The 12,422-nt window shown below is 38.3% G+C and overlaps 1 protein-coding gene across 2 annotated transcripts in view; it reads right to left on the bottom strand.

Moving 5' to 3' along the window:
• NBAS (NBAS subunit of NRZ tethering complex) overlaps nt 1-12,422 on the bottom strand; it is a 426,675-nt gene that overhangs the window by 89,876 nt on the left and 324,377 nt on the right. For both annotated transcript variants that reach the window (XM_033176517.1, XM_033176518.1), the window contains one exon: nt 11,063-11,397. In XM_033176517.1, the coding sequence (XP_033032408.1) occupies nt 11,063-11,397 (335 nt within the window). The remainder of the gene's footprint in view (nt 1-11,062; nt 11,398-12,422) is intronic.

Raw genomic sequence — 12,422 nt, 5'->3', positions numbered from 1 at the left:
TAAGACTTTGTATGGGCTGATAGGCATGCAAAATACTTATGTCTTGGCTTTGCCTACATGGGTATATCAGGCTACAATGACTCTTCTCTTTTCAGTTCCTAAAGCAGAAAAGTGTCATGCAATCTTATGCAATCAACATCAAATTGGAATCAGGAGACCTGTGTTTGAAAAAGGAATTGGATATCTCCTGCTTGTTGAACTTCGGCCAATCACCCTCTAGTAATCTGACCTTCAGACTGGAGATGACAATACTTGCTTAATAATCACCCTCACAAATGTGTGTGAATATCAAATGAGCTAGGGTATGGGAAAATTATAATCCTCAAATTCAGAATTCACTATCATGCTATCTTGTATTCCTTGCTGTGTTTTTATGAGTGACTACACTGTTTTCCTAGGTTGCAAGCCCACTAGAATTAGGGACCATATCTCAAACTTCCTTCGGGTTCTCACTACAGGAGCAGCATAGGGTTTAGTAACAACAAAGCAGCAGCAACTACAGTATTAATTTTAAAAAGTAGCAAATATGTATTTTAATACTTACTACGGCCCACGCATGGTTCAAATCACCACTACTACGAAGTTATGTAGGTAAGGAAACCTCATATTTGTACTTTATAGTACAGAACTGTCTGAATTGGAAAGAGAAGATTCTAAATGTTTTAATCAACACGTAAATCTGCATACAGATAAAAGCAGGCACCAGGGAAGAGGAGAGCAAAAAGTAATGAATAAACAGTAGGGTAAGTCCAAGAAAAGCCAAAGAACTGGAGGGTGTGTCCAAACCATGGAAATTCTAAGGACAGCAGATAATATGGTTTGGTTCTATGTTACCACCCAAATCTCACCTTGAATTGTAAGAGTCTCCACGTGTCAAGAGCAGGACCAGGTGGAGATAATTGAACCATGGGGGTGGTTTCCCCCATGCTGTTCTTGTGACAGTGAGTGAGTTCTCACAAGATCTGATGGTTTTAGAAGGGGCTTCCCCCTTGGCTGGGCACTCATTCTCTCTCCTGCCACCCTGTGAAAAGGTGTCTTCCTCTATGACTGTAAGTTTTCTGAGGCCTCCCCAGCCATGCAGAACTATGAGTCAATTAAACCTCTTTTCTTTATAAATTACCCAGTCTCAGATATTTCTTCATAGCAGCATGAGAACTGATGAATACAGCAGACATTGTTAACATTTTGAGAGCTCCTAAGTAGGGCTACAATTAAAAACTGAAAGAGGCACTCATTAGGATGCCCGTAAGGGGCCCCAGCAATCTTACTACATTTTTCTTGTCTGTCTGCTTTCCCAGTCTCCTAAAACATTACTTTGTACCTTATCCTCTCTTCAACTCTCCAACTCTACCTCCTTTCTACTCACATGAAGCTGATTCCTTTCATTGCAATCAGAAGAGAATGTCCTCCATCTCTTACCACTACATCTCCCCACCTACTTGCATCTGTGCCCATCAGCTTCCCATCTCTCCTGCTACTGGGGGAAACTGACAGGATCCTATCCAAGGCGAATTGTTCCATCTGGATTCCAGGTCTCATCCACTTTCACCCATTAAGACAGAAACTCTTAATATTTAAAAAATATATTTATTAAAGGAAAATATGTAATAATGAAAAAAAAGATGATGTATGAAGAAGAGGGTAGAGTTTCTTGATTTCAAGATTGCTTGTCAGTGCTTGTTGGTTTCCCCTCATCCTCAATTCTTAATATTGTAGTGTCCTGGGGCTTCATCCTCTCTCCTCCTTTCTTCTCTACCTACTTACTTTCTTGAGAATTTTACCGAGCCTCCTAGTTGTGACTCCTCTTTATGCACTGAGAATTCCCAAATGTATTTCTAGTCTCTATTTCTCTAATACACTCTAAACTCATATAGACAGCTGTCAACAGCTCAACTTGGATGTTCAAAAGCCATATCAGTCTTTTAAAAAACTATTCTGAAATAATTATAGATGCACAAGAAGTTGCAAAATAGTACAGAGAGGTCCCGTGTAACTATCACCCAGCTTCCCCCACAATGACATCTTATGAAAAGCCATACCAATTTTAATATGTCCCAAATCAAACTATCCCCAAAAACTATTTCTTGACATTCAACAAATATTTACTATCTCTTCTTTGTACACATGGCATTTATTAATACACTTAAATAGTACTTCTTATAGTTCATTCAACATGCACGTATGCATGTACACATACGCTTCAATAAACTATGAGCTTCTCAAAGGTAAGGGTCATGGCAACCTTTTACTTGTCTACAGCATGCAGAATAGTGACTAAACATTTCCTGAAAGTGTTTGGAATAAATAAAGCTTATTCAGGTCAGAATCAAAGGAGTCAAACAACTAGACCAAAGCCAGAGATCAATGGGCAAAATACTTATTTAAAGATCAAAAAAAATTTGAATCAACAATTAGTGTTCTTTAACCCTGAGAAAACCTTATATAACACTTTTATAGTTGAGTTCAGTATGATTATAGTTTAGCAACAACAATAACTATAAAATTGAGTGGGGGAGAAGGCTAAAAAAATGAGTGTACCGTTTTCTACTTAGGAACAGAAGCTTCACAAATGCAGTGTCTTTAAGACAAATGTGCATTAGATATATATCTTTCCTATTTAAAACATTACAAAAAAGATCACAAGATCTTCATTTAAAGATGTAATGTATATACCAAAAATTATAAAGATCAATATAATTTAATACAAATATATAAACCTCTAGACACTGGAAAAGGCAAATAATTACACATACATGTATTTTATTTGGCTTTAAAGGTATTATATCTTGAATAAAGTAAAATCCACTTACGTATAAACAAAAATGTGTATGTACATATGACAGTACACTTACTTTGACAAATATTTTTCAATAATTGTTTCCCATTTTTCCACTTTGGCTTTAATGACAGTCCTTTTGTAAAGTATTATTAAGCCTATAAAGTCTCTAAAATCTTATGGAGGTTTGGCTCCAGAAGATGTACTATTATAGTGCAGAAAATGCATAGTGATTTCGGCAAAAGACAGATAACCTCGAAGGTTTTCTAATTTATTGTTAGCTGGACATTCGGTTGGATATGTGTAGAAGGAACAATTTTCTCCATCTTTCGAGTTCCTACCTTAACCCATAAAGCAGGAAGCTCCCCCTATGAGTCCCAAGACGTCAAGTACTCTTCACCCCCACTCCCCATTTCTGAGAGGAGGAGTGGCATCTGCTAAGCAAAATGGGGAGAAACAATTGATGACGGGTGGCGAACTCTTTCCCTACCTTTCTCATATCTGCCAGACTTGAAGAAGCGCATACACTCTTCTGGTGGTGTTGTCCTCCCAGTGGGAAACATGTGTGGGTCAGGCCCAGACTTTTGCTGCAGAGAAGTATATCTGTCCAACACGTTTATGTGGCTACTGAGCCCCTGAGAGTGACCAGCCTGAGTTGATGTGTGCTGAAATACACACTGCATTTCAAAGGCGTTTTTTTAAAAAAACGCAAAATATCTCACTGTCATTTTTATATTGATCACATGATAAAATAGTAATACTTCGGACAATTTCACCTATTTTGTTTGATTTTTTAAAATGTGGCTATTAGAAAATTTCAGCCTCCACATGAGGCACACATGATAGTTCTGCTGGACAGCACTTACTTGGGGGCCAGCTCTCTGGAGCTCACGAATAGGAGGCAGCCCTTCTGACAAAGCATGTATGCTCTGCAGAACTGACTGTCCTCGGCAGGGCTGTCTGAAGATTGAGTGCGGGGTGTAGGATAGGAGGACAAAAATAGCAGAAAACTGACATGGAAAACAAAGTCACAGTCTCCAGGCCAATTCTACCAACAATAAAGCTGCCATTTTCTTGTTTGGGTACCTGATTCCTCTATCTCTTAAGTGATTACAACTTGATAATGGAAAAATGACAATTATTTATTACTTTTTCCTGATGAAAACCCAAAGATAGATAGAAATATTTCTGCTCTCTTGGAAGTAGCACAAGCACAAAATTCAGGGATGAGCATGCAGCAAAGAAAGTGGTCTTTTCCAGGTCCTTAGGGGTTTACGTTTCAAAAGCTTCTAAGATTTCAGTGGAGAGTTCTGCCCTGGGTGGTTCTCAGCTGAAACAAAAGTGGCACATGAGTGGGAAACCGGCCTGGGAAGCAGGTTTCTAAGTGAGATTCCCCAGCAAAATGACAGTGACAGCCACTGGAACACTTAACTGAGAGGAACACGGGGCTTCAGTGGGGAAATGGAAATCAGGAAGGTAGAGTGACCACGGCCAAGCATATGTGAAACAGATCAGTCTCTGCCAGAGGAGGCAGTATGGATGGACGGAAACATCGTCTTTCCTCCATGGTAGACATATGCCGCAGTTAACATCCTGATTGGAGACTTTAAAAAATTTTTATTTTATTTTATTTATTTATTTATTTATTTATTTATTTTTGAGACAGCTTTGCCTATTTGAATTGTGAACCGAAGTTGCTGCTTTTTGCGTGCAAGGCTACTTTTGCTTACATTTTCTTCCAAGTGAGCAAAGTGAGACAGTGACTTCAAGAAAAACAACACAGAATTTGTTGTCATGATAAAATTGGAACTTTCAAGCAAAAATTCAAATTTTGGAAAACTTGGATCCATCACTGTAAAGCTGACAGCTTCCCAATACTGACAGACTTACTGGCTGAGATAAGAGCTCATATTAATGAATGCGTTTTTTTCATATTCTCTGATGCAATCTATCAACATCTGGATGATCTATGTAACTTAGTGAACTCAAACTTCTAGATGTCTTCATGCAATTATATTACAAAATCATACCTGGGAAATGAATCCATTCAAGTGCAACATAGACCAACAGTTTTAATGCAACAGGGTACAAAAAGTTCAATAATATGGCTTCATATGTCACACTGCAACTAGTCTTTAAGACTTTATCACATGTTGAGTTTCAGTGTAGTATCAAAGAAGAATACTCCAAATTATAGGCTATTAAAATACCTCTCCCTTTTTCAACCTCTTATCTGTGTAAGGCTGGGTTTTCTTTCAACCTAAACAACAACAGACTGAATGCAGAAACTAACATGAGAATCCAGCCGTGTTCTATTAAGCCAAACAAGAAAATGTAACACAGTGCTGTTTTTTCATTATTTTCTGTCTTGGAGATACCGTTGTTTTTCATTAAATATGCTATTCATGTCAACCTATAATGGCTCTATTATTGGTATTTTTAAATAAATAAGTTTAAAATTTTGTCTTTAACTTCTTCTACTTCTTCTTCTTTCATTTTCTTTTTTTTTTTTTTTTTTGAGACAGAGTCTCTCTCTGCCACCAGGATGGAGTGCAGTGGCGCGATCTCAACTCAGTGCAACCTCCGATTCCCTGGTTCAAGCGATTTTCCTGCCTCAGCCTCTTGAGTAGCTGGGATTACAGGCATGTGCCACCACGCCCAGCTAATTTTTGTATTTTTAGTAGAGACAGGGTTTCACCATGTTAGCCAGGATTGTTAGCTGGACATTCGGTTGGATATGTGTAGAAGGAACAATTTTCAGTCACTCTCTGACTACATGACATAATACTATTTGTGAATATCTTCCCCAGAGATTCTAGGAATTCTGCAAATGTAAATCGCAACGGAATAGCTGTTACCATGAAAGCAAAGAGCCTTCTCTGGTATGTTTTACCAGTGGATTGGGCACTCAATTCAGGCCCTGGGAATATTCCTTTCTGAATTCTAATATCTGAACAATTGCTTATTGTTTTTGTTATGCACTTGAGAATTGGCTTACCAGTTCCTTCCAAAAATTTCTTTCTAAATTAAATGTGGGTACACATTTGAAAACTGCACACTATGTATGAATAGTATACACTTATTTTACATTTTTAACATCATGTACAAGCTGTTGGGAACATCTGGTGTTTTGCAAATTTGGGCAAATCCAGCTGCATTTCCTCTTCCAAATGTGGATCTCTTGCCTTGAGATCCACCCACCTTGGCCTCCCAAAGCTGGGATTATAGGCATGAGCCACGGTGCTCAGCCTGTCTTTAACTTCTAATATGATAAATATTATTAGATACAACCTTCATAAACAAAAACTCTTCAGAATCCTCACTAATTCTTAAGAATATTAAAGCATCCTGAGATCAAAGTTTTGAGAATGACCAATCTATGATAATTATTTAATCAACCACTTAAGTATAAAGTACCTATTTTATACTGTGCTAGGACATAGGAAATAAGAGATAAAAGGCACCATCCCTGTCCTCAAAAATTTCCAATTTCATGGGCAAGGTAATTCTCAATTAACATAACCTAAAAATTGTTTTACTGTATACTTTTTAAAAACCTTCATTTCACGTTTCTTATAAACATGACTTTTATAGCTTAATGTCTCCCATGGAAACTAATACTGTATATAGCACATAGCAAATGCCTAAATACTTCATGATTCACTCTGAATCTGACATATGGCATCAGAAAGTCACAATATACATTAAATAAACATTTTTCTTTAAGTTTCAGACACTGATTACTCATGGTGAAAGATGTACTGCCAACCTTAGTTAAAAGATAGTATTGGCAATGCAGAGACCCTGAAGTTACAGCTACAATGCAACCTTTTGATTAAGACTTAAACTTTTGGCCGGGCGCGGTGGCTCAAGCCTGTAATCCCAGCACTTTGGGAGGCCGAGACGGGCGGATCACGAGGTCAGGAGATCGAGACCATCCTGGCTCACACGGTGAAACCCCGTCTCTACTAAAAATACAAAAACTAGCCGGGCGAGGTGGCGGGCGCCTGTAGTCCCAGCTACTCGGGAGGCTGAGGCAGGAGAATGGCGTAAACCCGGGAGGCGGAGCCTGCAGTGAGCTGAGATCCGGCCACTGCACTCCAGTCCGGGCGACAGAGCGAGACTCTGCCTCAAAAAAAAAAAAAAAAAGACTTAAACTTTTACAATAAATTTCATATTTAGGTCAAGTTGTACTTTTTAAGATTAATTTATTCTACCAGATGTTCATGCCAACAGGTTGAATAATAGGATAAGGAAGGAAATGGTAGCTTATTTCAAGAATCTGAACAGTAAACAAAGATGCTCTTATGCTATTTCCATAACTCCAGGAGGCAGAACCAAACAGTGGAGATTAAAATTAGGCAAAAGATACCTTTAATTAAATAAATAAAGCAAGTAAGCAAGGATACTGGCTTAATTATCAATAGAAATGAGTTTGAAGGTTTAAAAATAGACTAGATAAGAGGTTCTCAACAATGTTTCTGCTCCAATCCAAAGGAGACAACCTGTTTCCCATTAGAAGCAGAGGTTTAAAATGGCAATGAATCACAAACGGTATGAGTTGGAAAGGTAGCACATGCAAGGTGGGGGAAAAGGGAGTGGGTAAATGCCTGTTCAATTCCAGGTTGAGAAACACCAGTCAAAGTACCAGAAGGACTTTTTAAATTGTATATTACCTGGGAGTTTTTAAAGAAGGATCCTGGCAAACTTCTTGACAGCATTTCATAAAACGCATTTGTCTACGGATGTAGCAGTGCTAGCTATTGAAAGCAAGTGGAAAGTATAAAACACAAAGGCTAACATTACATATACGCTCCCCATTGCTAACCACCTAATACCAAGCAAATCATGTTCTGACCTGCCTTTCAGCCTCTTTTACAACCATTTTCCTGGATTTCTAACCCATTCACTTGTTCCCTGTTCCTTCTATAAAAATGCTTGTAATAGCTGAATTGACAAGCAATAGAGGAGCAACTCTAATCTGATTCAACCAAAAAAAAAAAAAAAAAGCAATTTAGATTTGGTACAAATGCACTTTAAACATTTGCATCCTTTTTCCTTCTGCATATTAATCATCTCAAATGGCACACAAATTCACTCTCTGACTACATGACATAATACTATTTGTGAATATCTTCCCCAGAGATTCTAGGAATTCTGCAAATGTAAATCGCAACGGAATAGCTGTTACCATGAAAGCAAAGAGCCTTCTCTGGTATGTTTTACCAGTGGATTGGGCACTCAATTCAGGCCCTGGGAATATTCCTTTCTGAATTCTAATATCTGAACAATTGCTTATTGTTTTTGTTATGCACTTGAGAATTAGCTTACCAGTTCCTTCCAAAAATTTCTTTCTAAATTAAATGTGGGTACACATTTGAAAACTGCACACTATGTATGAATAGTATACACTTATTTTACATTTTTAACATCATGTACAAGCTGTTGGGAACATCTGGTGTTTTGCAAATTTGGGCAAATCCAGCTGCATTTCCTCTTCCAAATGTGTTCTCTGACATCTGCAGGTTGTGTTTCATTTTGATTTTATACTCTCTCTCTTTCTATCTAAATAGGGCAGCATTATGTACTTTCAGACATGCATTTTTTCCAACTTTATACTTTTCCTCTCTGAACAAAAAATTTAAAACTTGCCAATTAATAAAATGAGAAAAAATGTTGTGGTTAGACTAAAGATGTAAAGTTAATTTTAAATGTATCTGTCTCACCTCTCTATAATTTACTTGAATCAGTAGAAAATTGCCTCCTGAGAACAGTTTACAATAAAGAAATATCTATGCTTGGATTATACCATCTGAGCTAAGAGAAAACAACACAGTAATGAACAGATTGAATCTTTACTGGGTCAGGTGCACCTCTAACCCAACAAAATACACATATGTGCACCAACAACTGTGCCACACATTTTCAGGGGCTGGCGGACATCTTGAAAGAAGTATAAGGTTAAGAAACTAAAGTGATGACAATATGAATAATCCAAAATCACCTAACTTAAAGCATCGTAAATAACAACTAAAATGCAAGTGGACTTTACATCCTACTCTTACATTTAATCATACATAAAAGATTGCTGTTGCCAAGTCTAAAACTCTGTGTCCCCTCCACCTGCACGCTCACAATTAGCATACAGTTCCAGCTGACCCTACTGGCTTCCCTTCCTGCCCTCACATAAAATATTTAAAACAACCTCCAGCCTGAGGGTGGGGTGGAAAACTGCCTGGGAGCAAAGGCACCTCCACCTTCCTGGATGACCTGCTGGCCTGTTAGCCCCGAAGGCTAGTTCACAGGTCTCAAATCTGAGCTGGTTCCTTGGATCTTAAACTCCCAACTTGGCTCGGTTCCTTCCCATATATAACCAGGTTCCTGCCTGGACTTTCTCATTTATATTCAGCTCTGCTCTGGACACATCCCAGGACATGCTGCTTCTACTGGGCTAAAAATGCTCAGGGCTCTCTGGTTCCACTGCTCTCCCACAGTTTTTGGAATGGTTCCAGGTCCCCCGACTCTAGTTGCTTGTTCTATGACATCTTAAAGATAGCAGAGTTCAGTGGTTAAGAGAAAAGGCCATGGGATAAATCTCCATGAGTTCAAATTCACTTCTCTATTACCAACTTAACTTTGGTATGCCTCAGTTTGCTCATTTATAAAATTGGGATAATAACATTATCTCCCTCACAGTTAACTGAGCCACAACCTCTGTCTCAAGGAAGCAGAAGTCTAAGAGAGATTCCTGAAGCTAAACCACACAGCTGATAAGTGATGGGTTCAGAGTTCGAAGCCAGGTTTATACGTCTCTAAACATATTCTTTTCAAATACATGATGCTCTTGTCTTTTAAAATCATCCTTATTTTTCTCTTCAAAACCAACAAAAATGATTATCTCCTTTTCATAGCAGTGGTTGTGAAATTTAAAACCAAGATACATTACTAGGGTTGCAATAACAAGAAAATAAAGAAGTACTTGGTTATCCACAACTATTAATCTAGTGATTTGGTTAAAACTAGTATTCTTCACAGAAGTTGGAACCTCTGCCTGTGCCAACCTCCAAATGAATGATTTGCAATTCTTGGCCTTTACAGTCTATTTCCAGGATAATACTAATTAAAATAACAATCTTTGGGATAGGGTATGGGCAGACTTGGTGACTTGCAGGGAAGGAGAAGGCAATAGCAAAGACGGCAAGAGAGAAAATCAAATAGGAGCTCCAAAGGCAACAGAGTTCAGCAGTTGAGTCCAAAGGCTAAGATTTTCCAGGAGAGAGATATGCCCCGAGTTCAAATAGTGAAAAATGTCCATTTGTTTAGCAGCGGTGTCTGGGTGTGGGGACAGGAAAGGGGAGGAGGAAAATCCACATTTATCTATTCTGAGTGAGGCTACACATTGCTGAGGGACTGAGTGCAGGTATTAAGATCCAGTCAAAGCGCACCACACTGAGCATGGGGGAGACATCAGAAAATGCAATACGCACTAAATTTGATAATTCTATCATCAAGTTACATACTGCGTGATATGAATAATAACTTTTATATTTTTAATTTTTTATGTTTTTATTTTTTTGAGACAGAGTCTTGCTCTGTCACCCAGGCTGTAGTGTAGTGGCATGATCTCAGCTCACTGCAACCTCCGTTTCCTGGGTTCCAGAGATTCTCCTGCCTCAGCCTCCTGAGTAGCTGGGACTACAGCTGTATACCACCATGCCCAGGTAATTTTTCTTTTTTTTGGTGTTTTTTTGTTGTTTTTTTTTCAGTAGAGACGGGGTTTTGCCATGTTGGCCAAGCTGGTCTCAAACTCCTGACCTCAGCTAATCCGCTTGCCTTGGCCTCCCAAAGTGCTGGGATTACAGGCTTGAGCCACTACGTCCGGCCAATAACTTTTTTAAAGACTCAGGTTAACCCAAGCTAAGTTATTAGCCTGGTTTCCAATGCAGGTAATCTGGGCTGGGCACTGGAGCTCCTTTACATTTGTCAACCGGAAAGAACAGAATGGCATATTTACTATAAAGTGACATGAGAACTGTAGCATGTATTAAGTATACATGTAAATGAGAAGAGTCATCTCTATTTTAGCATATTGTTACATCTGTAATAGAGAAAAACAACTTCCCAATTAAAATGCCTCCTTCACAGCAAATAAAAACTTTTTAAAAAGCCAACATGTAATTATTTTCCATTTCAAGAAAGGAAATAAAAATAAAATCTACAGAACGTAGGAGCAATTTTCATTTCTTCTAATGTGCTCAAACCACTTTCAAATATCTTTTTGTTTACCTTGGTCACAGCTTTTGGAGAAAACGTAACTGCATCTACCACAGTGATGAGGTCACCTGGGTGGAGACGATCAAAGTACTTCATGCAGACATCATAGGAATGAAGCCACTCTGGTGAAGAGCCTGGGACTTGTTTAATGAGATGAGGGTCTCCAGTCCAAAACAACTTCTGTAACCAGATGGTGTACAGAGAGCTTGGGGAAAGCATCTGTCCATCCTTTTCAGGGATTTTGGGAACAAGTTTGGAAATAGATAAAATATTTTGACTTGAAAGAACTGGCTCCAATGCTTCAAGAGGACTCATGTTTTCATCTGTCAGCTTTTTGTAATTAAGACCTAGCAGAAAAAAAAGAAAGTAGGTAAGCGGTTCACTCCAATGTAAATATATAGGCACTTTCAAACACACACACATAGCCCTCTGTATGTCTGAATGCAAAGATTTATCAACTTAGCTATAGTAGCTAGTTGAGGTTTTCTATTAGAAAGATCAGGAGATCTGAGTTCCAGTCACAGCCCGAAACTTATTTGGCTGTGCGATCCCCCAGATTGGCCATTCATCTTCTGTGTGCCTCCATTTCCTTGTTTATACACTAGAGATGACAATATCTCCATGCCTTTGGAATCCCCTGCAGCACCTCTGCTTCCTTCTATCAGTGCATTCACCAAACTGCATTACATTCCTTTGTTATTTATCTGGCATTTCACTAGTTATTTGAAGGCAAGGATTGAATCTTATTCCCTTATCCTCTGTGTCTAGGCCAATGTCTCATTTGATTATTCAGAAAACAACTGATAAACTGAAGGAAACTCTCCCGATTATTATGAATAGCAAACAAACATAGATTTGAATGTGCCTTGCAAATTATAAAGTATAAAAATTTAAGAGGTTTTAAGGGGTTTAATTTCTTAGTTATGAGCATAAAGACCATTCTAAAGATTTCCACAATTTAACAAAAATTTGAAGGCTCTTATTTTAAGTGTTCCATGCATATTTTAATCATATAGGCTCCAGTGGAATGATATTCTGCTGAACTGCCTATTATAAGGTGTCTTGGCCTTGCCTTTTATATACATAAAATATAACCAATGGGAGTAGTGAAAAATCCTGGAGCGGAAGTCCAAAACTTTGGATTTTAGTACCAGGTCTACCATAAGTCACTGTGCAACTTTCAATAGGTTTCTTACTTTTTCTGGTATTTAATTCCCTCAACCATAAGTGAAAGAGTTGGAAAGACAATAACTAAAGTCAATTAGCTTCAACATTCTGTGGTTTCAGAGCTCTGCCAACCATAATGCATGAATAGGATCGTGTACAGAAAATTAATCCCCAGATTGAATTTAAAAGAATGAATTCAAGCAGG

This window comes from Trachypithecus francoisi, unplaced genomic scaffold (assembly GCF_009764315.1).
Source record: "Trachypithecus francoisi isolate TF-2019V2 unplaced genomic scaffold, Tfra_2.0 Lachesis_group17, whole genome shotgun sequence".
Classification (NCBI taxonomy): domain Eukaryota; kingdom Metazoa; phylum Chordata; class Mammalia; order Primates; family Cercopithecidae; genus Trachypithecus; species Trachypithecus francoisi.
Note: the sequence above shows the minus strand (reverse complement) of the source record. Positions and strands in the feature narration are given on the sequence as shown.